Here is a 25,494-nt window from a genome sequence, read left to right on the forward strand (position 1 = left end):
ATTTTATTTTATTTTATTTTATTTTATTTTATTTTATTTTATTTTATGTGCTGAGAATCAAATTCAGAGCTCCAGTCAGGCTAGACAGATACTCTACTACTGAGGTACATCCCAGGCCCCTGCTCATGAACTTTGACCCTTACTCTCTCCTTTTATATTCAGGAGAGAGGCTGCCCAGGCCAGACAAAGGCAAGATGCGCTTCCACAAAATCGCCAATGTCAATAAGGCCCTGGACTTCATTGCCAGCAAAGGAGTTAAGCTCGTTTCCATCGGTGCTGAAGGTGAGAAGGGAACAGGAGGGGCCCGGACAAGGACTCAGGAGGTTTCTCCTATGAGATCCAGTGAAGATAATTATTCCTGTCTGTTAGACGACTATTGGGCACTTCTTAGGTGTTTACCTATTAGCTTACCAGGCTTGGGTGGGACACAAGGGCCAAGAGTTTGAGCCCAAGGACTGAGAGATGAGGCCTGGATGTCCAACCCTGACCCCTGTTCCTGGACAGAAATTGTTGATGGGAACCTGAAGATGACCCTGGGCATGATCTGGACCATCATCCTCCGCTTTGCCATCCAGGACATCTCTGTAGAAGGTGAGCAGAGGAGGAGACAGGTGGAGAGGGCCAGCTCAGACCCTTTCCCAGCTAATACTTCTGCCCCTTTGCCACCCAGAGACCTCGGCCAAAGAAGGCTTGCTTCTCTGGTGTCAGCGGAAAACAGCACCATACCGCAATGTCAACGTACAGAACTTCCATACCAGGTCTGTTTGATGGCCTCAAGGTGTCACAGTGAGCAGCCCTGGTCTGCCATGGTCTAGGCTGGCCCCATCCCTAACCTCAGTGACTTGAGGGGTTCCAGTTCAGTTCTTAGAACAGCCTCTGAGATGAGGACTCAGGACATATTGAAGTGAACAGGACAGAACAAGGGTAGGGGGTTGAGAACACTCCTGAGGCAAGGACCAGTTGTGACATCCCTGGAAGTGTGTTTCAGCTGGAGAAGACCTGGAGACACCCCCCTCCACACACACACATCTGGAAATTGGTCTGGTCTGAGCCCTAGGAGTGAGAAGGGACCACAGTGAGCTGGGACAAGATGGTCCGCCAATGAGGGGAAAAGGAATTTGTACTTGACTATACTTCACAGAGAAGGCTGCCCCCTTAGAGTGCTTCTAGGCCGAAGGTGGGACATGGCCTCAGCCTGAACCTAGGCCTGACAACTCCTTCTCTCTGTCCAGCTGGAAGGACGGCCTGGCCCTCTGTGCTCTCATCCACCGCCACCGGCCAGATCTCATTGATTATGCCAAGCTGCGCAAGGTGGGCCTCTATAACTTTCAGACCCAACTCTGCAGTTTCTGTCCTCAGCTGACCTTTCTGCATTCATACCTATATAGGATGACCCAATCGGAAACCTGAACACCGCCTTTGAGGTGGCAGAGAAATACCTGGACATCCCCAAGATGCTGGATGCAGAAGGTGAGATCAACGGATAAGACAGTATTAAGTACACACTTGGCCCAGTCCTGTCTCCACACAGTTCGCTCGCTCCTCTTCCTCCTCCAGTGATATTCTGTCTTGTACTCTATCCCTACCCTTCTTCCCTTTCGAAGTCTTGTGTGTGTGTGTGTGTGTGTGTGTGTGTGTGTGTGTGTGTGTGTTTTGAGACAGAGCCTCATATAGTCCAGGTAGCTTCAAACTCACTATGTACCTAAGGCTAGCCTTGAACTCCTGATTCTCCAGCCTCCACCACTCAAGTGCTAGAATTATAGGCACATGGTACTACTCCTAGCTCTTTTCACAATGTTTCAAACCATCATTCCTCTTCTCTATGAGCTGTACAGTTCATCCCTTTGTCCTCCCTCTCCTGGCTTTCCTCTATGGTTCTGGCGTCTGCCTCCTATCCCAGCCATCTGAATATCCGGGATAATATTGGTTCCTAAGACTGGAAGCTGCTCTGGGGCAAATTCTGCCTGGGTCTCTGGGCGCAAGCAATGTTCAGTCAACGAAGAATCAAATCTTTTCTGAGCAACTGCACCAGGCAAATAGTTTGCTGCTGTGGACAATCTGAATCAAAACAAAAACAAGTTCACATCCACAACATTTCCCCCTTTCTGTTTAAAAAAAAAAAAAAAAAAAAAAGGCTTTTCTTTTAATGTGAATGAGACTTGCTGTTGCTTTTTAAAAAGGAGATGATTAAGGAACCAAACCCTTTTTGGACCACTAGTTTCTTTTAAAACCTGATAGCTCTGAGCTGCCCTTGTCTGGAGCAGCTTGTACTTTTTGCTGTTGAGCCTCGAGCTGGGACTCCAAAGCTGTTTTCTAAGGGCAAGAAGTTACCTTGTATGCCTCTCTTGGACATGTATCTATCAGTGTCTACAGACTCCAGTTCTTGCCTAAAACCCAGAAACAGCTCCTTTGCTTCCCTGGCATACCGTATTTCTCAGAGCTAACACACCAGCCATTTTGATCTCTGAGGCTTTTAGCACAATTTCTTTTCAAGTGACCGAATTTACTACAATTGAAGCACCAAGCATTTTGATATCTAAGGCTTTTGGTGGCTACTGGGAGAGTTGATGGTGGTAATTTCTTATGCCAAGGTTGCTCCTCTGGCAGCTCAGTTTGCTTAAGATTAACATTTTCTCTCAAAACACACTGTTTCTCTTTAACTTTTTCACCATGTACGGCTTTCTGCTCCTCTCTGTCCCTAGCCTCACAGAGGGGTTGTGGGAACTTGCAGTTTTGGGAAACTCCCTCTTTCAGTTACCAGGTCTGAACCCTTTTCCCCCCCTCCCTTTTCCAGCGGCGGTGCTATTTGCTGCCATCTCTACCTACAAACTCTCTAGTTGCACAGCCAATTCTGCAATCCTTTCAAAAGCGAGAGAATTGAGTGACACTTTTGATTTTCTTATTTCATCCTTTTTTTTTTTATTTCCCTCCACATTCACTCGAAATGCTCCCAATTGTTCACCAATTCTCCCAACCTTCTTTAAAACGGAATGCAGAAAGAAGACAGCGAAGCCAAACCAGAGGGTCCCTTCTGGGAGTAAAGTGGGAGAGAAGCCAGGGGAAGCAGCCGCTCTCAACCTTTTCCTCACATCCTGAAACAGTACATTCATTTCTCTGCACCCTGCTGTCTCCTCTGCATTAGCCATTATTCTAAGCGCTTGTCACTTGTTATGCCCTTTTAAAAACTATCTTGTTTGTTGTTGTTTTTTTTTTATGTCTCTTTCTCCCTTATCCACCCCAATCCCTTCCAACACCCTAACACCAAGTAAGACAGAAAGGAAGTTAGCAGGAACAGGGGGCACAGTTCTCTCAGCTGCTTCCTGTTGGTTAGGGTCATTGGGTTCCTTGTGGAAAGTCCAATTTTTGTTTCAGGATATCTCCGACTTCTCTTCAAACTGCCACAGCAATCATGAACAGCAGGGAGGAAGCACCAGCAGCCTTCTTTCTTGGAGCTCCTTTCTCTCTCTGGGCCCTGGCATTAATTCCCTCTCCGAGTCCTCAGATTTAAACTGTTTGCAGCTGGCAAAGGGCCCCTCTCAGGGCCTGCACCAGGCAGTTTGCTGCTGTGGACCATCTGAATCAGTCCCATATCCCATACGGGACTGGGACGTTGACACCCACAACAGCATGGTACCCCGGATGTCTGTGTACCAACGGGCACTGCTTCCAGCCCCCGAGGACATCATAAGACTTAGAGAAAGGGCAGAGAGACCAAGTTACACACTGACTGAGGACCACCAGGCAGTGTGCACTGATCCCTGAGGGCCTCACTACCTGCTCATGAATGGTTTCACACCAGGTCCTGGGGTGGTCATGGAGGGCTTCCTGAGAGAGAAAAACACTGTGCTTGGGATAGCTGGCAGTCAGGGACTCGATGGCTTCACTTCTGTCACCTTGAGGATATTCTTCACACAGAGGGGAGAGCCTTGAGTTCATTCCCCACCCTGGCGTTGGTCAATGTTCATGTTAGAAGAGAAGAGCTGAGGACATAGCTAAGTGGTAGAGCACTGGCCTAAGATGAGAAAAACAAAACAAACAAACAAAAAAAAAACACCTTGCTGTCCTTCCCCAGACATTGTGAACACCCCAAAACCAGATGAGAAGGCCATCATGACCTACGTTTCCTGTTTCTACCATGCATTTGCTGGGGCTGAGCAGGTAAAGGAGGGCCTCCTTGCTGCCTCCCGGAGGGCATAGCAAGGGCATAGCTGTCCTCCCCAAGGGCCCAGCCTTGGCGTTAGCCCAATGTTCGGATGTGCCGAGGCACATAAGTGAGAGGGAGGCAACTGTTTCAGCCGTAAACAGTGGGTCTTCGGGAGCTCAGGGGCAGAAGCCTCTGTCCTGAGAGCTCCCTCCACCCTTAAAGATGTGATCATCCTTCCTTCCCAACCTGTACATGGGCCAATATTTTAAGGGCTACACACAGGGAGGAAGGTTGGGGTGTCTGGAGTAGCTTGTCCTAAGGCCTCTTGCTGCCTCCACTACAGGCAGAGACCGCTGCCAACAGGATCTGCAAGGTCTTAGCTGTGAACCAGGAAAACGAGAAGCTGATGGAGGAGTATGAGAAACTGGCCAGTGAGGTGAGGCTCGGGCCAGAGAGCCCCTTCCCACTGTTCTCCTTGCCTGTCCCCGCTGACCCTCCAAACTCCTCTAACCTCTGATGTGAGTCTGTAGAGCCTCCTTCCAGCTTCCTTCTGTCCCTGCCTCCCTCCCCATCATCTCTTTCCTTTCTCTCAACCAAAACTCCTGGTCATTCCTGATTCACATACTGTTCATTCATTCACTGCTCCCTTCCTTCCCATGTATGAAGGCAGCCACATGGCCTTTCTCTCCATACTAACCTATTTTGACCCCTGGACCCAGTCTTGGAACTGGGATGTGGCTCAGTGGTAGGGTGCTTGTCTAGACTATGGGAAGCTCTAGATTCAATCCCCAAGACCCTCCCCCACACACACTTAAGTATCCTACTCCTCTGACCAGCGCTCCAGTTTTTGAAAGTCCCCTCCATGTATCTGAGGCCTGGCCCTCTGGCCACATTCTATGCATGGAGAGGAGATGGGCGAAGTGTGCAGGTCAGCTCAGAACTCTCTGCCTTGCTCTGGTCCTGACAGCTGCTGGAGTGGATCCGCCGCACTGTCCCATGGCTTGAGAACCGCGTGGGCGAACCCAGCATGAGCGCCATGCAGCGCAAGCTGGAGGATTTCCGAGACTATCGGCGCCTGCACAAGCCTCCCCGCGTTCAGGAGAAGTGCCAGCTGGAGATCAACTTCAACACACTGCAGACCAAGCTGCGCCTGAGCCACCGACCTGCCTTCATGCCCTCGGAGGGCAAGCTGGTCTCGGTGAGCTAGGCTGGGCATGAGGGGATCCAGCTTTGCCCATAGGCCCTGGGCGACCCTGGGTTCTTGATTCCCCATCTGCCTATTGGGTGAGATGGAGGCCACCTTTGTTTTCCACACAGGACATAGCCAATGCGTGGCGGGGACTGGAGCAGGTGGAGAAAGGCTACGAGGACTGGCTGCTCTCGGAGATCAGGCGTTTGCAGCGACTTCAGCACCTGGCTGAGAAGTTCCAGCAGAAGGCTTCCCTGCATGAAGCTTGGACCCGGGGTAGGTACATCTCACGAGGCTGGACTCTTTTTTTCTGGGACAAATGCACAGGACAGAGGCAGATGTTCTGCAGGGAAGAGGAGACGGAGTTTCCTTCCCCTCCCCCCACCTGAGAAATTGCCTCAGTATTTACTGCTAGCTAGCCTGGAATTCACTATGTAGACCAGGCAGAGATTTGCCTGCCTCTGCCTCCTGAGTGCTGGGATTAAAGACACGGGCTACCAAACCTGGCTGGAGACCAGATTTTTCATTCCATCCTGGCTTGCTGCAGTGCAGTCTAGGCTCATGTTTTGTTGCTGTTGTTGTTATTGTTTGTTTTTTGTTTTTTGAAATAGGGTTTCTCTGTGTGGCTCTGGCTGGCCTGGAACTCTGTAGACCAGGCTGGCCTTGAACTCACAGAGATCTACCTGCCTCTGCCTCCTGAGTGCTGGAATTAAAAGGCATGCACCACCACTGCTGGCTGTTATCTATTAACTTAACCTCTCTCCTCTCAGGCTCTGGCCCTCTCTACTCCTCTCTGATTAATTTGTTACTTAGCTTTTGTACATGAAACAGGTGTCCAAAGATAAGTCTGTTCCTAATCTTAAAATCACCGTCATATTCCAAGTATATTGATGTAGAATATTGCATGAGTCAACTATATCACTCTCTACGAGTGGTCTGCAGAGATTTCAGTCCTACAAAATAAGGAGTTCTTGGGGCTGAAGAGATGGCTCAGTGGCTAAGAGCAATGACTGCTCTTGCAGAGGACCTGGGTTCGATTCCCAGCACCCACATGGTGGCTCACAGGTGTCTGTAACTCCAGTTCCAGGGCATCCAACATAGTCTCTGGCCTCCCTGTGCACCAGGCATGTACATGTTGCACATATCTATGTGAAGACAAAACACACACAGACATAAAAATAAATGTTAGAAAGAACGGCCCTGTTCTGTTAGAAAGAAACAAGCAAACACTAATGATGGATCACGATGTAGTGAATAACAATAGTGTCAACACTTTTATAAGAATTCCCGAAGTTGCCAGCTCTGGTGGCACGCTCGTTCAGTCCTGGCACTGGGAGGCAGAGGCAGGCAAATCTTTGAGTTTGAGGCCAGCCTGGTCTACATAGTGAGCTCCAGGGCAGCCTGGGCTATGTAGAGAGACCATGTGTCAAAACAAACAAACAGAAAGAAAAAAAAAATTCTTGAAATTTACAGCTCAGGGGACCCTGGGGCAATCTCTGAATCTTTACCTATCACCTCCTGAAAAATGCAGGGGCCTCTAATGAAGTATCTCCACCACTGTTGTGATGATGCTCTTCATTTGTAAATTAAAGCAATTATTACTCAGCAAACACCTCCACAAGAAAAAGTTTTACATTTATTATTCACTTATACAGTAATTATTCATGGAGGGTCTGCCGTCCACCAAGTATCAGGCACTGTGCAGTGGTGAGCAAATGAAGCCAGGTCAAAAGACTGAGGGCTTCACAGAGGGATGGAGACGTTTGAAAGTGTGGCCGTGTTGGTGCACGCCCTTAATTCCAGCACTCGAGAGGCAGAGGCCATCCGATCTCTGAGTTTGAGGTCAGCCTGGTCAATGCAGCAAGTTCCAGTACAGCCAGGAACTACATAGAGAAACCCCGTCTCAAAACAACAACAAAAGCAAAAGCAAAACCAACCAACCGACCAAACAAACAAAAAGGTGGGGGGGAGGTGAGAGTTCACTATCCAGAAGTTCCTTGAAGCAAAGGTCATCATCCTAGAAGTGCTGGGTCATGGGCACGCGAAGCCAAAGATCAGGAGGATGGCCTCTCAGGGTATACTTGGGAAGCCTCACACTCTAGCCTTGGCGGCCTCTGGGTCACAGGGCCCCGTTTTCTTTCCGAGCAGGCAAAGAGGAGATGCTGCAACAACACGACTATGAGTCAGCTTCGCTACAGGAGGTGCGTGCGCTCTTGCGGCGCCATGAGGCCTTTGAGAGCGACCTGGCTGCTCACCAAGACCGGGTGGAACACATTGCTGCCCTGGCCCAGGAACTCAAGTAGGCGTGGCCGGAGACCCCGCCCTGCTCCCCACTGCACCCCGCCCTCCTCCTCTGTCAGACCCTTGGTAACCAAGCAGTGGCATCCTGTTTTCCTCTCACGCCTCCGCTGCTGTTACTTGCTTATGCCCTTCCTGAGACATCATCCATAGCCGCTGACTCGCTTTGCTGCCTATACATTTATCCAGTGGCACTCATGTGTCCCACCACACGGGGAGACCTGTCCTCCACAACCTGGAAACCCCCTTCACCTCAGGAGTCAGCCTTGGCCTCACCAACTACCAGTTCCCTTGCTCCCACAAGCCTGCTTCTGAAACCCCAGGCTCCGCATCTGGAATCTCAAGGAATTTTGGAGCTGAGGATTAGGATTAGGTGGCGGCCCTCTGCAGGGACACACTGAGACCCTTGGAAGAATAAGCCCCTCTGCCCCACACTTCCTCTGGCTGCCTAACACTGTCATTCCTGCGCCCTCACCCTGTCTCGGGTTCCATCAGGGTCTGCCTCTACTCATTCCCCCTTTGCCCCATCAGTGAGCTGGACTACCATGAGGCAGCCTCGGTGAATAGCCGCTGCCAAGCCATCTGCGACCAGTGGGATAACTTGGGTACATTGACCCAGAAGAGGAGGGACGCACTAGAGGTGGGCAGGTGGGCCAGGGGACCGGGAGCAAAGTGATGAGGCCAGAAAGCTGGAAAGGATCTGATCCATGGTCCCCCCGGCCCCTAGAGGATGGAGAAGCTCCTGGAAACCATTGACCAGCTGCAGCTGGAGTTTGCTCGGCGGGCAGCGCCCTTCAACAACTGGCTGGATGGGGCTATTGAGGACCTGCAGGACGTTTGGCTAGTGCACTCTGTAGAGGAGACCCAGGTGAGTGAAAACACTGTGGGAAAAGTTTGGGAGGCACTAGGTGTGATGAGAGGAAGTGAGAGGTCTTACATCCTGTCAGGCAAACCTTTGGGTTCTTGGGTAATAGAAATAGGAAGCAGGAAAAACCCAGTTCTGGAGTGTGGTGCCGGCAGGCAAGAGGCCTAGGTTCTTGGCCCAGCCCTGCACCAACTACTAGATGAGCTAGCTCCTCCCTGCTCTGCACCCTGTTGCCTGCGATAAAATGGCTGTGTTGGCTGATTCTTCCTGTTTCCCCCAGAGCCTGCTAACGGCACATGAACAGTTCAAGGCAACATTGCCTGAGGCTGATAGAGAGCGAGGTGCCATCCTGGGCATCCAAGGAGAGATTCAGAAGATCTGCCAAACATACGGACTGCGGCCAAAGTCTGCTAACCCCTACATCACGCTTAGCTCCCAGGACATCAACAATAAGTGGGACACGGTGAGTGCCGCTAGCAGCCCTGCATGCTGCCCACTCCCTCTTGCACATTTGAGTCTTGCACCTCTGATGTCCCAAGATATGGGGAGTAAAGCCCACCTCCATCCACCTGGAGTCTGCCACAGATTCCATGCGGCACTGGACAGCCTCCGACATCATTCCCCTACCAGGACTGACAGACATAGAATTATTGTGTGCATACCGTCTCCACGCCCACCCATTTGTCATTGGCCCCATTTTACAGATGAGGTACCTGGAGCCTATAAATACGAAGCCATTTGCCCCAGAGTTTATCCACATGTCCCATTCTGGCTCATGAGAACAAGAACTGAAGTCTGAGGGTCCGTTTCAGAATCATCTCCTGGGCCCCACACTTGGCCATACATAGTACGACCACTCTCCTCCCCAGGTCCGAAAGCTGGTACCCAGCCGTGACCAGACACTGCAGGAGGAACTGGCCCGGCAGCAGGTGAATGAGAGGCTCCGACGACAGTTTGCAGCCCAGGCCAATGCCATAGGACCCTGGATCCAGGGGAAGGTGGAGGTAAGGGCTCGGAGAGCTAGGACGAGGACGGGATGGGGTTGGCCCACGGAATGCTGAAGAGTCCTTATCTTGCCTGGGTGCCTTTGCAGGAGGTGGGGCGGCTGGCAGCTGGGCTGGCTGGCTCTCTGGAGGAGCAGATGGCAGGTCTGAGGCAGCAGGAGCAGAACATCATCAACTACAAGAGCAACATCGACCGGCTGGAGGGTGACCACCAGCTGCTGCAGGAGAGCCTGGTCTTTGATAACAAGCACACAGTCTACAGCATGGAGGTGGGGCCTCGCCCTTCGGAGGAAGGGAAGGGAAGGGTGGCAGGGTCGAAGCTGGGTGGGCATGTCTGTCCCAGGAGGGTCACCAGTCCAGCTTGGCAAGCATTTCCAATGTCCTTATGGCTATTTGGTTATCCGGCAATGGAAAGTAACTAGGTGTGGAGATGCACATCTGTTAGGCCATCACTTGAGAGGGAGAGGCATTAGGATCAAGACATTCTCAGCTACACAGCAAGTTCAAGGTCAGCTTGGGCTTTATGAGGGAGGGAGGGAGGGAGGGAGGGAGGGAGGGAGGGAAGGAAGGAAGGAAGGAAGGAAGGAAGGAAGGAAGGAAGGAAGGAAGGAAAGAAGGGAGGGAGGGAGGGAAGGAAAGAAGTGAGGGAGGGAGGGAAGGAAAGATGGAGGGAGGAAGGAAGGGAAGTGACCTGTTCAGAATCACAAAGCATTCCAAAGCCAGATCCCAGGATTGGCCATGGCTGCTGGATCAATATTTAATGCATAATAATCCATAAAACTTTAAGATAGAAAGGGTTGCTTTGCTTATGGTCGCTCAGAACCTTGAGGTGGGACAGAGGCCCAATAAGGAAGATTTGCCCAATGCCACACAGTGGATTAAACTAACTAGACAGCCAGGTGTGATGATGCATATCTTTAATCCCAGCATTTAAGCGACAGAGGCAGGTGGATCTTCGTGAGTTCGAGGCCAGCCTGGTCTAGAGAGTGAGTTCCAGGAAAGGCAGGGCTACACAGAGAAACCCTGTCTCAAACAAAACAACAACAAAAAACAAAAACAACAAAAAAGGAGTAAAGCTGGAGTAACTACCAAGACCTGCCTACCCACTGATTTCTGTCTCCCTTCCTAGCACATTCGTGTGGGCTGGGAGCAGCTGCTCACCTCCATTGCCCGCACCATCAACGAGGTAGAGAACCAGGTACTGACCCGAGATGCCAAGGGCCTGAGCCAGGAGCAGCTCAACGAATTCCGGGCATCCTTCAACCACTTTGACAGGGTCAGCAGGGGCCAAGTCCTATGGGTTAAGACTTGGGGACTGGTGGGATTTGGAGACCAAGCCTAACATCCGTTTGTCTCAATAGAAGCGGAATGGGATGATGGAGCCAGATGACTTCCGAGCTTGCCTCATCTCCATGGGTTATGACCTGGTGAGTCCCAAGGCCACTTCCAGAATTATCATCAGTTCCCCTCCTTGTTCACACAAATCATCTTCTCTGCTTATCACACCCACACAAAGGCTAAGACACTGAGAGGTCTATGCAACCTCAAGGTCCTAGCTTAGATCTTTTTTCCCTCTAAGAAACAATGCTAAATTGTAAAACATTGCAACTCTGAAGCAAGAGGGGGAATCACCATGGGCAAAAGGCAGACTTCCTTCTGCCTGCCATGAGGGGTTCCCTAAAGCCAAGCTGACTAATGTCTTGAGAAGAGGGTACCTTGTCACTGGGGTTACATAAGCTATGTACAAAAATCCCCAGGACAGGACATGAGGCACCCTCTTGGCTTCAGCACATATGGACACAGTTCCTGACCTCTATCTCTGCAGGGGGAAGTGGAGTTTGCTCGCATCATGACCATGGTGGACCCCAACGCAGCTGGGGTTGTGACCTTCCAAGCCTTTATTGACTTTATGACCCGAGAGACCGCTGAGACAGACACAGCTGAACAAGTTGTAGCCTCCTTCAAAATCCTGGCAGGGGACAAGGTGAGTCTCCCTCAGCGGAGGGTCTGGCGGACTAGGGTGTCGGCCAAGACCCACGGGCCCTGAACGTCTCCTCTCTTCTAGAACTACATTACCCCCGAGGAGCTGCGGCGAGAGCTCCCCGCTGAGCAGGCTGAGTACTGCATCCGCCGGATGGCGCCCTACAAAGGATCTGGGGCTCCACCTGGAGCCCTGGACTACGTGGCCTTCTCCAGTGCCCTCTATGGAGAGAGTGACCTCTGACATTCTCGGAGGTGAAGGAGAGAGGGCACTTCCTGTGGCAGATTCCACTGTCCCTCAGAGCAAGGGCTTCAAGATCATCCAGCACCATGTTTCTGAATAAAGATCAGGCTGTGGGCCTCTTCCATCTCTTTCTGATTCCTAAAGGAAAACTGAGTCCTGGAACTCCTGGGCAGGACCAGCTACCCCACCTTGACCCATCAGGGTCCCTAAGACCCACCTTTTCCCTCAGAGACCAAACACACCACGCCAGGGAGCAGGGAACCTCTTTATTGCTCTTAGAGAAGGCTGGTTATAAATTCCCTGGATGTGGAAGGGGACTGGAAAGTTTACTGTGTCAGACTGAGGAAAACCAAGACAGGAAGCCAGAGCCTGCTGAGGACAGATCTAGGTTTGTGATGATAGTATTTTCATCCTGCATCTTACCCGAGCCCAGGGTTCTTGCCCCGGTGCTGGCTTCTATGAGCCGCCTGCTCCTCCTTGCTATCACAGTTCAGCAGATATACCTGGGGAGCTTCAGGTGGGCGTGAGAGGGAGACAGGAAGGGAAGAAGGGGCCCAGGGCCCACTGCTCACCCTGAGGTACAAAGTGCCTGTCCCTCAGCCAGCTGTGCCTCCTGAGGCAGAGCCAGGCATTAGTCAGGCTAAGGAAGGGGCTGCTGTGGTCAGCATCAGGTTTCGTGCCAGCAAGTCCCTCAGTTCACCACCGCAGAGCTGGCCATGGTGTTTACACCACAGGCCCCGGACCCACGATGCAAGTAGTAGTAACCCTGAGGGAGAGTGGGGCTTGGTGAGGGGCTTGGGTAGCGTGAGCTGGAGGGTCAGGGGTCAACCAGAGGCAGAACTTACCTCTTCACCCCAGTCACTGCCCCAGCTGTTCTTGATGGCCCAAAAAGGAATGTTGGAGCCTGGGGAGCAACATTGAATACAAGGGGTCAGAGGCCCTTCTCCCCTCAGAGACTCACACATTGCACCCTCCAAATAGCTTCAGTGGGCCTACAGTGCAACAGCAACTAGGAAAACAGCAAAGTGCCAGAGAGGCCCACCTACCATCCTCACAGAGACCTCACGCACCTCAAATGCATGGAGTGCACACTTATCCAATTGCCTCTAGAATAACCCTTCAACCTTCCACAGCTCCCGCTTTCCTGTCTATAAAAGGCAGGGGTGTTCTTCTGAGGCTGGGGTTCAGGGCAAGGTTCCCAAGCATGACTCAGATGTTCCCCTCAAAAGACCCAAGAAGCTGCTATCTAGGCCCTGAGTGTGGCCTGGGAAGGAAAGCAGGAGGCCAGTGGAACTCACGGTTGCCATAGCCCACCAGCAACACAGCATGGTCGATGAGCCAAGGGCTGCAGAGGGGCCGGAATGGGTGAGCGATCCCGTGGCGATAGAACTGAGGAGAAAACAGGGCCAGCTCAGAGGAGAAGTGAGGGAGGTACAGACAAAAGATGGGGCAGGGGTGGAGAGGCCAGGGCCTCACCTGCATGCCGAAGGCATTGATGGCAACTGAGATCGGTCCGTTCTGGGCCAGCCAGGCTGCTATCTCTGAGAGGGGAAGGCATTGTCAGTAGTCCCTGGGCCCAGCAGCATTGACTTGAACCCAGCCCTGGCACCCTCTACTCACTATTCTCATTCTGGCTCAGCTCCACTGAATCGTTGATGTAGACTTTTGCCCTCCCTGCTGAGAAGTTGCAGGCCTGAACGTGGCCCTGGTAGCGGTAGTCATCCTCTGTCTCCAGCCCTCCTGGGGAATGAGTACACTCCTGTTTATCACTCATTCATGTTCTCCCAGACAGAAGAGTGACAATCGTCCCATAGACTTGAGGTTACACATTCCTTACATACCCCCGGGGCCCTGGAACCTCTTTGAGGAGTCTCCTCAGACTAGAGATGACAGGGATGAAAGGGTATGGGGAAGAAGGAGCTATATTCACCAGCAAGGAGAGGACTCCACTCCCATCTCTTTCCAGGCTGCCTGGCACTTTTGCCCTCTGCTGTTTGTCCTCTCTGAAGAGTCTATTGCTAATGTAGCTCAGACCCCTGCCAGGCTCCTGGAGTAGATTCTAAGCTACCCCACACTGCAGACCATGGCTGAATTTAACACTCCTCTCAGGAGAGAGACGTGCTGCTGTCTAGTTTGGCAACTAGTTCTTATTATTCACAGACTTCCAGGAAGTAAAAACAGCAAGATCCACTTGGTCCTTGTCATGCATCAGAATCTTATATCTATTCTCCCACTTGACATTGGAGACATGATTGTGTCAATACACAATATACAAAGTGGACACTGTATATCTCATTTCATAGCTGAGATAACTGAGGCTCTGACAAAACTGACATGTAGTCAAAGTCTGTAGTCTTCAGGCAGAAGGGGTCAACATGAAGACCAGGACCGAGTTCCGTGATACCTGCTGTCCCTCCTGACCTAATTAATACATACCCAAATTCTTTATGGCTGTGTAGGCAGTGGAGGGCAATCCACCCAAGCAGGCCTTGTCCATCTTGTCACAGTCCAAGAGCTCTAGGAGACAGAAGGCTGGTTGCAAGGGGCCCTGTGGAAGGGCTGGCCTGGAGGCAGGGGGCTGGAGCAGGGTTCTCACCCTGCTCTGACAGGGAGAGCAGAGTCCCCCGGTTCAGGAACCACTGGCCCTCCACGTTGCCTGTGACAGAGAAGGCCCAGCAGGAGCCACACATGCCCTACAAGACAATGGACACGGTCAAGACCCTACCCTTTCTTCAGGCCCCATGCAGCTTCCATTCCTACCCCCACTTCTGAGACTCCAACCTGGTCCTTCACTTCAGTGACAGCCCCTTTCTTCCTCCAGTCCCATTCAGGTGGAGCGAGATGTTTTATGGGGTTGGCTAGACTCATCTTCCCGCCAGTCTCCTTTTGTAAGAGGGGATTGAGGTAGATGGTTTGGAATTCCTTCTCTGTAGATAGAGGTGGGCAGGGCAAAGAGGGATGAATTATTTTAAAACAGACCGAGGTGCACAAGTTCTGGGCCGGTCTGGTCACCGTCCTCACCTGTGAGGTCACTGAACTTGGTGATCCCATAATGAGCTGTGCCACGGTCCAGGGCCTGAATCTTCTGAGCTTGGATCATGTTTCTGGCAAATATAGCCAAGCGCCACTGGGCTTCTAAGGATCAAAAGGAGGAGAGAGGCTTGAATCCAAGCAGATCATAAAAGGAGAAGTAAGCAGGGTTAGCAAGTGAGGTTTCCCCAAGTGAGAGGTAGACTCTGGACTGAGCCTGAAGCTTCTGAGTGTGTGAATGTGCGTGTATGTGTGTGTGTGCACACGTCTGAGTGTATAGATCAAAGGACAATCTCTGATGTCATTCCTCAGGGTCTTTCACTTTTTTTGGAGACACAAACAGTCTCTTATTGCCTTGGGATGAGCCTATTTCTGCCTCCCTTTTCACTACTGCTGCAGTTACAAATCCAGACCACCATAACCGGCTTCTTTGGTGGGTTCTGGGGATTGAACTCAGGTCTTCACAATTTCAAGGCAAGGACTTTACTGAGTCATTGCCTTAGTCCCTGAAGCTGTTGGTAAGGACAGATCCCTGGGGCAGTTAGAATGAGACATGGATGAGAGGTGTGGTCAATTTTAACGGCCCAAACTGGAGCAATGACTTATTGAATACAAAAGCAGTAACCAAAATGAGACCTAAGGGTGTCATTCAGGAGACGTTAAGGGAAAGGCCATGAAGAGACAGAGGGAATCCAACACAGAAAATTGGATCTAAACCTTACCCCACCCTGCCTGAAGGGATGAAGCCCAGGGTTTCTGGCTAGGAAGATAAGATGGAAGAAAGTGACACAGGGTCCTTGTGTCCTTTATCTCCTCAATATCAAGGTAACATGATAGGAAGAAGGCCCAAATCTGATTGGGAAAGATACAAGCAAGGCTAGTTCCTACCTTTCCTCGATCTGTAAGTGCGGTTATAGGTAGTCATGAAGTCCTTGAAGAGTGTAACCATCTTCACAGAAAAGTCCTGAGAAGACAGAAGGGTGTTTGTTTACAGGAAGTTCAGCCTGACCCCAGGACAGTAATTGAGGGGAAGGGAGAAGGGAGCCTAAGAGGCAAGTGCTCTCCAGGACACAGGCTCCTCACCCGCGGCAGGGGATCCTTGTTCATCATTGGCAGGAACGATTGGAAAGTCTCATTTACATACTCTGGATAGGGTTGGAACAGAGAATCAATCAAGGCTGGATTCTGAGTCAAGTACGGTTTGGGCTATCCCAGTCTCCTCGAGCTCTCCCAGCACCTGTAATCTTGGCATTCACTGGGCCACAGTCTTTCTTCAACAGCATGTGTTTTCCTAGCTCTTCCAGGACTTCAAAGCTGCAGAGCTGGAGGAAGAGAAAGATGACAGTCTGGGGACAGTTCGGAACAAAGTCCTGGCAAGATCAGCTAGAAGCTCCCCGGGGAAGACAATCGTTAACTGGTGGGAGAAGAAGGCACTGGCCAGCAGCTGACACCTAGCAACTAAACGCCTACCTTTTCAGAGTATCTTAGTCTCTAACTAGTAACTCAGGGTAGGGTAACCGCCGCCTCTTGACAGGACCCATTCATTCTAATTGCTTGCCAAGCCTAGGGCCAGCAGTATCTGGGAACCCATCACTCACCATGATTTTCTTGGACTCAGGGAGCAGGCACACCTGGGGATCATTGCAAGGCGGCTCCTCCATAGTGGCTTGCAGAAAGAACAGAGAGCCCAGGCCCACCTGGACGGAGGAGAAGGTGAAGCTGGGACGGCCATCCCCTCCTTTGCTCCTCTCAGAAGCCCATTGCCCATCTGTGCCTCCCTACCTGGTCTTAGCCAGCACAGCTCCTTCCCTCCACCGTCCAGGCCATCACCCCAAATTTAAGACAAATTTCACTTTGCACCATTGCTGGGTCCAGGCCCCGCGCCCGCTCCCCGGGCGTCCTCACCTGGCGGACGCGCCCGCGTACGGCCCCCAGCGCGGCCTTCGACCCCGCACTGCGGCCGTAATTGTACATGTCCAGCGCGAAGCGGGCGGGCGCCAGCAGCTCCGGGAACGAGAGGTTCCAGGCCTGTTCGTTGTCGGCCCAGGGCTCGGCGGGGACCGGGACCGGGGCCGCGGCCGGGAGCAGCGCCAGCAGCCACAGCAGGGACACCATGGCGATGGCGAAGCTGATCGCCCCGACTCACCGACCCACAAACTCGCGCATCAACCGACCCCGGGCGGAGCCTGCGGCCAGAGGCCACAGGGTCTCTCCCCCACGGCCCTGGGCAGCGCCGGGACGGCCAATGAACACCGACTCCAGGCGCCTGCGCGCTCGCTTATTTACGGAAGGCACGTGGAGCACGTGGTGGTGGGATGTAGGGGAGAGGACACTAGCCTGAGAACAAAACTGGATAAATGAAACCTGCCACCTACTCCACTGTTATTCTGCCTTACGCAGGACATGCCGGATCCCTTTAATCTTGGCAGACCTGAGAAGTAAGCGCTGTCCGGTGTTTCACAGGTAGGGAAAGAGAAGCTTACAGATAGCTTTGAACTTGAACCTAAGCAATTGGTTCCAGAATCTGGCTTCGTGGCATGATCTCTCCTTTGAGATGGTCAGCAATGTTACGGGTTGTGGGACCCGAGGATGTAGCTGAGTGGATAAAGTGCTTGCCCCTGTGATTCATCCCCAGCACGGAATAAGCCTAGAATGGTGCAGCTTGCCCCTGTGATTCATCCCCAGCATGGAATAAGCCTAGAATGGTGCAATCAGGAGGAAGAGATGGGAAGTGCAGTAGTTCAAGGTCGTTCTTGGATACATACAGAACTTGAGTTGGAGTCCGCCCTTTTCCCTCATGGGTTTGGTTGTTGTGGGGCTTAAAGACATTCATACAAGTAATCATCAAAACAGTGTGTGCAGAGGGCGGGAGGCTTACCTTACGTCATTTAGGCTCTGTGTTCCAGGGTGCCGCCTGAAAACGGGGGTGCGGGGTGGGGTGTACAAAGTGTAAACATGTACGCGGGAATAAACAAAAGGACCTTAACACGAGGTGCACGCTGTGTGAGTTCAGGCACACTTGGAGAGGAATCGGAAAGGAGGGCTTTTATTACTAAAAAGGACATTTCCTTGAACTGCTTGGATACAAAAATCCACTGGAGCCGGGAGGCCAGGAATTATCCTCAGCTGTTGACAGAAGCATCTTGTCTGACTCCTTGAAGTTAAAGCTGTTAAAAATAAACCCTGCCACAGAAATTTTTGCGTACGTGGTGTGGAGTGTGCAAAATATATCTGAAGGAATTTTTAAAAAGTCTTTGAGACAGTTCTGTTGGTTTGTTTGTTTGTTTGTTTTCAGCACAGGGCCTCACTATGTAGCTCTGGCTGTCTAGGAATTTGCTGTGTAGACCAGGCTGGCTTCAGACAGAGGCACCTGCCTCCACCTCCCTAGTGCTAGGATCAAAGCCGTGCACTGCCAAGGGTTGGTAAAGTACTTGCCTTGCAAGCTTGATGATTTAAGTTCAACCCCCAGCATCCACATTAAAAAAAAAAAAAGCTAGCAAGAGGATCCATGGGGCTCATGGGCCACTCACCATCAGCCAAAGTAGCCAAATTAACGAGCTCAAGGCCAGTGAGAAAACCTGTTTCATAGCAGTTAGATGGCTTTCCTGATGATGACATCTAGGCTGTCCTCTGGCTTCCATATGTGCGCGCACGCACACACACACACGAGGGTGGACAACACCCAAGGGTTTCTTCAGGTCTGCCCAAACATGATCTTGTACAGGACTATCCTCTGAGCCAGACTGCCATTATCTTCAAGGGCTCTTCTGGGTCTGCTCTAAAGATCAGCACAGTGGGGCTTGCTGACTGTTAACTGTCCATCTTGGAAGAAGGGAGAAGGGTATGGGACCTTTACCTGAGTATCCAGCCACCCTTCCAACGAGTTGTATGCAAGTCTACCCTAATTGTGCATGGACTCATGGTCTCTGGGAGGGGCTAAGACAATAGTTGAAACTCATTTGGGGGTCAAAAGACCCTTTCACAGGGTTTGCATTATCAGATATCCTGCATATCCGATCTTTACATTATGACCCATAACAGTAGCAAAATTACAGTTATAAAGTAGTAACAAAAATAATTTTATGGTTTGGGGTCACCACAACATGAACTGTTTTAAAGGGTCACAGCTTTAGGAAGGTTGAGAACCCCTGACCTAGAGGCTATCATCAAGGAGGGACTAGCGACAGAGCTCTATTTACACAGGCATGAGGGTGTCTCAGACCTTTCAGTGTAGCTGCTTCACAGTGCCCCTAACTGTAACCTGTCACCCATCTGAAGCAAGCCTAATAAACCACCTCTGATTGTGCAGGGTGAGCTCTGAAGGACCAATATCTGGACTTGCTGTTGGGCCTCTAGAAGGAGGAGATAGACATTGCTTGCATCACCCCCAGAAAAGGAATTTTAGCCATATGTGTGTGCACACATGAACCGAACACAGATACACAAAAGAAAAATGAAAAAAACAAACTGTAGCTATATATCTTATAAAGTACAAAGTGAATTTATGATTTTTGGATATAACGTAGAATGATTAAATCAAGCTATTAACCCATACATCAAGTCAACTTAAATGTTTGATGTTTTGGGGATGAGAACATTTGAGATTTATTCTTTGGTCTGTGGAAATGTACAACACTTATTAGCTGTAATAGATCTCAAAGGAAGAAAATTCTAGAAGCTTAACCTTCATAACATCCTAAAAAAAAACTAGAACTCTAGCCTTCATATAAATCTTAAGGCTTCATAACCTTTGATCTTCATCTTCCCACTGTCCCTCTCCTTGCTCCTGGTAGATGTCACTCTACTCTCAGCTTCAGTGAGTTCAGTTGCTTTACATCAAGCAAGTGAGATCATCAAGGATTTGCCTTTCTGTGCTCCCCTTATGTCACTTAACATTTTTCAGTTAAGTGACCGCTGGCTAGTATATCTTTATTTCAAGGATCTTCCCTTCCTTTCCACACCTAAGTTTCCCATAATCCATAGTCTTTCACTTAGTTGGATTTTTCTGCTTCAGGTGGAGCAGCTGGAGTCTGGGAGTCTGCTGCTGTTATGACTCCTCACAGACACAAGGTGACACTGTTGAGGTTGGATCCTGCACCTTCCGGTTTAAGGAGCCCCGCAGCTCCTTGGAGGCAGGGAGATTAAGAGTAAAAGCTTTCACTCTGAATGTGCTGACCCCTGCAGTTTCCCCAGCTGTGGGAAACTCGACTGCATGATTTGTGGTAGTGGGGGACTGTGTTCATGCTTTCACCTGAGAGAGAGAAAAAAGATCAGAAGTTTGAAGAGAGGTGGCACATGCTCCCCACCCTCCACGGCCCTCCTCGAGACAGGGTTTCTCTGTGTAACCCTGGTTATACTGGACTCAGTTTGTAGATCTACCTGCCTCTGCCTCCCCAGTGCTGGGATTTAAAGGGCTGTTCCACCTTGCCCAACTTGTGACACACAATTTTAATCCCAAAAAGGGGATCTTTGTGAGATCAAGGTTATCATGAGCTACATAAGGAGTTCCAGGACAGCCTGGACTACACATGAGTAGACTACACATGAGCCTGTATCAGAAAAAGCATGTAGTGGAGAGGTGGAAGAAGCAGAGGTAGTCTGAGCCATCCTTGGCTATCTAGCAAGTTCAAGCCCAGCCTGAGCTACAGGCAGCGACTGTCTCAAAAACAGAAAGTCATGGATTCTCTGCTCTAATGGAAAGCTGGATTTACCCAAGAATCAGTTGTGAATAGCATGTTGCAATTGGCAAATCATGGGTGAACACGGATTTATATTATTAGATCCACCAAACATACAAACCAAATCAGCAGCAGTAGATCCTAAATATATTAAGAATTCTGATGAACTGAGGGAAAAAGTAAAAATGTTGGGGGCTGGAGAGATTGGCTTGGTGGTTGAGAGCACTGATTACTGTTGCAGAAGGACCTGAGTTCAGTTTCTAGCACCCACGTGGCAGTTCACAACCAGTTCCAGGTCATTCAGTGACCCTTTCTGGCATCACTCATGTACATACATACATCAAAGGTACCTATGTACAGAAAATAACTTTATTTGTTAAAGGTTAAAGAACTCAAAACCTTGAATAAGAATAAACATGCCACAAAACAGAATAAACTAGAATGAATAGAGACCAACATAGATTTATTCTTTTAGAAAAATCTTCTGGGTTTCTTTTTGGAAAAGATGGTAGGGAGTTTGTGACCACTGGGAAAAGACCATAATGAAAAGATTTATTGATTAGCTGCAGACTAAGGAGATTACATATAGGAATATATATGTATATATGCATGTAATAATAGTGAAAACATGCTTTGAATTTGAAAGAATGCAATAAATGACATATGAAGGGTTTGAAGGGAGGAAAGGGAAAAGTGTAACTATATTATAATCTCAAAAATAAAATAAAAGTACACACACTAAAAGGTTTCATTATGACATCCTTAACAACAACAAGATGTAGGAAGCTGGGTGTTCTAGAGAGCATGCACTTTTGATCCTAGTACCTAGGAGGCAGACAGAGGTTAGCTGGCCAGTCAGGGATACATAGTGAGACACTGTCAAAAAATGGGAGAGGACAAAAGACATTGATATTTTACAGAAATGGAAAACTTTTAAACACATGAAATATAAAAATTCAGGGCTGGTGAATAGCTCAGTTGATAAAGTGCTGCCATGTAAATATGAGCTTGATCCCCAGAAGTTGTCTAGAAGGCTGGGCATGGGCTGGGGAGATAGAGGTAGGTGGAAAGCAGCCTGAGCCTAGCCAATGAAAGACCCTGTCCAAAACAAAACAAAACAAAACAAAGTGGAGGACTCCTAAACAGTTACACTTAAAATTGACCTCCAGTCTCCACATACACCCACAACACACCTTGCACAAACACACACACACACACACACACACACACAAAGGTGTATGTCACCACATCTGGCTGACAAGAGAGATATTTGTCACCTCCTAGACAGTAAAGGTTTAAAAATTAAAATTAAAAAAATTACCTTTAGGTTGAGCATGGGTGATGCAAACCTTTCATTCCAGTACTTAGGAGGCAGAGACAGGTGGACCTCTGTGAGTTGGAAGCCAGCTTTGTTAAGTAAGACCACCTTAATTAAAATGTCATTCACCCTTATTGTCCTCTTCCTTACATTAAAAAATATTTTCCCACAGTAGTCAGCTGTAGTGAGAATTTTGGTTGTTTAAAAAAAAAAAACACAGCTTTTTGTTTGTTTGTTTGTTTTGGTTTGGGTTTTTGAGACAAGGTTTCTCTGTGTTAGCTCTTGGCCATCCTGAAACTCTCTTTGTAGACCAGGCTGGCCTCAAACACAGAGATCTGCTTGCCTCTGCCTCCTCAGTGCCTGCCTCTGTTGTGCAGGCACACATGCAGGCAGAACACTGTATACATAATAAATAAATAAGTCTTAAAAAAAAAAAAAAAAGGAAGAGGGCATCAGATCCCAGTATAGATGGTTCTGAGCTGGCATGTGGGTGCTGGGAATTGAACCCCAGACCTCTGGAAGAGCAGACAGTGCTCTTAACTGCTGAGTCATCTCTCCAGCCTACAGTGTTTTTATTAACAGGCAAAAATCTAACAGTTCTTCAGCCCTGCCAGCAGTGTGTAAGAACTGGAAGGAACGACATGGACCCAGCTCCTTATTTGACAAGTACAGAGAAATTAGGTGACTTGCCCTAAGTCATACAGACAGGATTCACACACATCTGTTTAGGTGTTGTGCCATTGAGCCTAGACAAGAGTGACTTGGAGCTTGCAGCAGCCTACTTGACATAGCCAGATAGGACCATTAAACTGAACTGTTCTAAAGGTCATGACTTGCTCTATCTGACCTCTGTGAGAATGGACTCCATGGGACCACCTCGTAGGGGATTTTGGTTGTGTTGTGCAGCACTATTAACATACGTGGGAATACCAGGTTTGGAGATGCTTTTATTTAGAATGTCAAGAGAAAGAATCTCACTCTCTTATAAAGATATCCGTACTTCTTCCAAAGCCATTGAGAGATCTATGTGAGCATTTGGGGGGTGAGGAAGGGATTTAAGAACACTTGGTGTCCTTAGCGGGCAATAGGAGTATTCTTAGGAGCTATCAAAGCTCGGCTGCTGATCCTCGTGGATTGGTGCAAGGCTTTCTGGGCCAAGGCTTTCTGGGCCCGGATCAGATTTCGAACCCGTCGCTGCTGCTGGAGCCAATACAGTATCTCCACTTTGTCCTGCTTCATCTTCTCCAGATAGCGACGCCCCTTGAAGGTCACTGGCTCCCCAAAGATTGACTCTATCTTTTCCAGGAAGGAAGTCAAAGGCGGTTCTATCAGACTGAGCTTCCTTTGGAGTTGGCTACGGATCACATTCTCCTCCAGGAGTCGATTCAGCAGCAAATCGGGCTTTTGGAAGAAGCGGTTTGGGTCGGAGGCTTGTCGCTCAAACCACTCTAGTCTCCCTAGCAACAACTCCCGCGTCTGAATGGGTTTCAGGGCCCGCTCCCAGGCCCTGATTAAGGTTGGAAGCTGACGCAGGCGCGCGCTGGAGCTGTACTTAATGACCATGTCCAGCTGGCTCTGGACAGGGACTTCCAACACGATCCACAGTCTTTCTAGACGCTGCTGCAAGTTTAGGATGCGGGCTTTCCCAGGCCCCATGCTGTCTTCTGTCAACGGGTTCCAGTTCCACTCTCCTGGCACAAACTCTGGCTCTTCATCTTCCTGCAGAGGAGGCGGGTGCCGAATCCTCAGGGTCTCTTTGGCAGGGGGTGGTACCTCCACAGGAACATCTTCTTCGTACATTCGGAAGATGACATGGAGGAAATCTGTCTCCTGAGTGTGGAGGAACTTGAAGTAGTCATCCGAGGACACAGCGGTTTTCCACCAGTTCGACCATACACCCTTACCTGACTGGTTGTCCCTGCCTTTGCCCCTCGGAGGTAATGTGACAGAAGCCTCCTTCTCAGGGCGCAACTGCTGACTGCTTGTTTTCTTGGTGTTAAGTCCAACCAGATAGTGATTAATGAGGGAGTTCTTTTTACCTTCACATATCAAAACTGAGGACAGGAGGGAGGACCAATCTTTATCTGCTGAAGGCTCAATCTGGGGTCCTTCCTCAAAAGAGAAATGGCTGGTAGAGACTCGGCTCATCAGTTCCTTGTATACCTCTTTGGTTTTATTACCAACAAGACGGTCAGCATCCATTTGTTCGATGGCTTTGCTATCCAGTTCCCCATTCAGATGGTTGTATAGGACCCCAGCCTCCTCAACATGGAAAGAGTCAGAATAGTTCCTGTCAGAGAGTTGCAGAGTAGTGACCTGGAACACGAGCTGGTTTTGTAGCTTCAAAGTAATAGTCACTGGCTGTGGGTAAAGTGGAGTGATTATTTCGGGGTGGAGATCCCACTGGCCAGAGGCTTCTTCAGCCTGTAGGCTCTTCAGCATTTGCTGCAGGTCCTCTATGTGGTGCTGGGCAGTTAGGCGCCGGGTAAGGACCCCAAGGAGAGGAGGCAGGCCCTTGTCCAGTGGGGAGTAGTGAGTCATCTCCATCGTCATGGTCTTTACCATCTGCTTCAGATCCTCAGCCACTACGTCCCCAAACAGCAGCGGTGTAATCTCTGGAGTCAAGATCAACGGGGTTTGGGGACGAGGGGAGAGCGGAGGAAGGCCCAACTCATCTGCCAGTCTCCACCCCTCACGAAGACAGGGCATGGATTGACCCCTTTGGAGCCGGGACAAGACTGGTGAACTGGGGAACAGGGCGACCTTACTGCTGGGAGGAGAATGGCCAGGCAGTGCTGCTATCTGTGAGGATCTCACTTCACTTTCTTTTTCCTTTTTCATGGAGAGCACCCAGAGGAGCCGCTTCCTCCCTTTCAGCAGGGGGATGGATTTCAACTCCTTCACTGGATCAGGTTCGGGCTCACTGGTGAACTCATATGGGCGGCTAAGTTGGATAAGGTAGTTCAGGTTGAGGCTAGAGCATGGCACTTGGTCTAAGCCGGTGCTGTGAGGCCAGGTGATTGGACAGAGCTTGAAAGTCCCAGGGGGACAGGCAGGGGGCCGCAGCTTGGATAAGCCATCCTGGGTCTGCTCTAAATTCCGTAAGATTTGAAAATCAGCCAGCAGGCAGCGGTAGACATCGGGACTGGTGAGGAAGACCGTGCAATCCCTGGCAAGGCTGGCTGCCAACCGGCTGAGGGTGGCCGGTTCAGTGAAGACCTTTCTGGAGGGCGGCAGGGTCACCAGCAGGTGCAGGTAGCGTACGAAGAGCTGCTCACTACAGATCAGCACGTAGGACTCCAGCCGCTTCCGCAGCTTCAGATTGTTCTCGTAGTTCAGAATGGGTTCTGTCGGAGGTTCCTGCCAGCTGCACTTCAGCTCCTCTAGGATAACCTCGGTGAGACGGAGTCGGTCCTCGGGAGTCACCCGCGCCGCCCGCCCGCTGCCTGCTAGCCTCTTGGACACCTGGCGGCATAGCTGCCCCACTTTCAGCTTCGCGAGCGGGATGGATTGCAAAACCGAGTGCTCTTGCGAGAGAGGCTTCGGAGGCTCTGGAGGCGTCTCCTTGCGGGGAAAGAGCGACAGCGGACTCAGCAGCTGGTGGTAAAACGGCCTGAGGTCGGGCGCCCGGCGCCAAGGCTCCATCTTTACGCAGACGGAGCCCGCCGAGCCAGTAGGGTACGCCAAATGGTTACTAAGGAAATCAGCGCCGATGCCATCAATGCGCCTGCGCAGCCGGTAGCA

General features: G+C 50.3%; 3 protein-coding genes across 5 annotated transcripts in view; 1 reads left to right on the plus strand and 2 right to left on the minus strand.

The window, feature by feature from the left end:
* The window catches only part of Actn3 (actinin alpha 3), a 16,602-nt gene extending 4,756 nt beyond the window's left edge, over positions 1–11,846 (plus strand). For 2 of the 3 annotated variants that reach the window (XM_055610635.1, XM_055610633.1), the window contains exons 3-21: positions 163–282; positions 505–591; positions 671–758; positions 1,233–1,311; positions 1,389–1,470; positions 4,073–4,158; positions 4,488–4,580; positions 5,112–5,342; positions 5,462–5,609; positions 7,482–7,632; positions 8,163–8,271; positions 8,359–8,499; positions 8,777–8,959; positions 9,366–9,500; positions 9,590–9,769; positions 10,630–10,776; positions 10,862–10,927; positions 11,326–11,484; positions 11,566–11,846. In XM_055610635.1, the coding sequence (XP_055466610.1) occupies positions 163–282; positions 505–591; positions 671–758; positions 1,233–1,311; positions 1,389–1,470; positions 4,073–4,158; positions 4,488–4,580; positions 5,112–5,342; positions 5,462–5,609; positions 7,482–7,632; positions 8,163–8,271; positions 8,359–8,499; positions 8,777–8,959; positions 9,366–9,500; positions 9,590–9,769; positions 10,630–10,776; positions 10,862–10,927; positions 11,326–11,484; positions 11,566–11,724 (2,444 nt within the window). In that variant the 3' untranslated portion in view covers positions 11,725–11,846. Of the gene's footprint in view, positions 1–162; positions 283–504; positions 592–670; positions 759–1,232; positions 1,312–1,388; positions 1,471–4,072; positions 4,159–4,487; positions 4,581–5,111; positions 5,343–5,461; positions 5,614–7,458; positions 7,633–8,162; positions 8,272–8,358; positions 8,500–8,776; positions 8,960–9,365; positions 9,501–9,589; positions 9,770–10,629; positions 10,777–10,861; positions 10,928–11,325; positions 11,485–11,565 lie in introns of all 3 variants that reach the window. The other variant, XM_055610636.1, reaches the window with a different exon arrangement.
* Positions 11,847–11,975: 129 nt separating this feature from the next.
* On the minus strand, positions 11,976–16,984 carry Ctsf (cathepsin F). Its single transcript, XM_055610514.1, is given in 14 exon segments — positions 11,976–12,490; positions 12,570–12,628; positions 13,023–13,113; positions 13,201–13,265; positions 13,345–13,464; positions 14,161–14,241; positions 14,321–14,417; positions 14,506–14,651; positions 14,746–14,859; positions 15,643–15,718; positions 15,838–15,960; positions 15,963–16,076; positions 16,353–16,451; positions 16,660–16,984. Coding segments are annotated over 14 exon segments (1,470 nt in total). The 5' UTR covers positions 16,870–16,984; the 3' UTR covers positions 11,976–12,415.
* A 5,693-nt stretch (positions 16,985–22,677) lies between these two features.
* Ccdc87 (coiled-coil domain containing 87) lies at positions 22,678–25,395 on the minus strand. The gene has a single exon (XM_055610515.1). It carries the CDS (start codon positions 25,393–25,395, stop codon positions 22,825–22,827), a length of 2,571 nt encoding a protein of 856 aa, XP_055466490.1. The 3' UTR covers positions 22,678–22,824.
* Positions 25,396–25,494: the final 99 nt, after the last annotated feature.

This window comes from Psammomys obesus, unplaced genomic scaffold (assembly GCF_907164565.1).
Source record: "Psammomys obesus unplaced genomic scaffold, mPsaObe1.curated_primary_1811, whole genome shotgun sequence".
Taxonomy (NCBI): domain Eukaryota; kingdom Metazoa; phylum Chordata; class Mammalia; order Rodentia; family Muridae; genus Psammomys; species Psammomys obesus.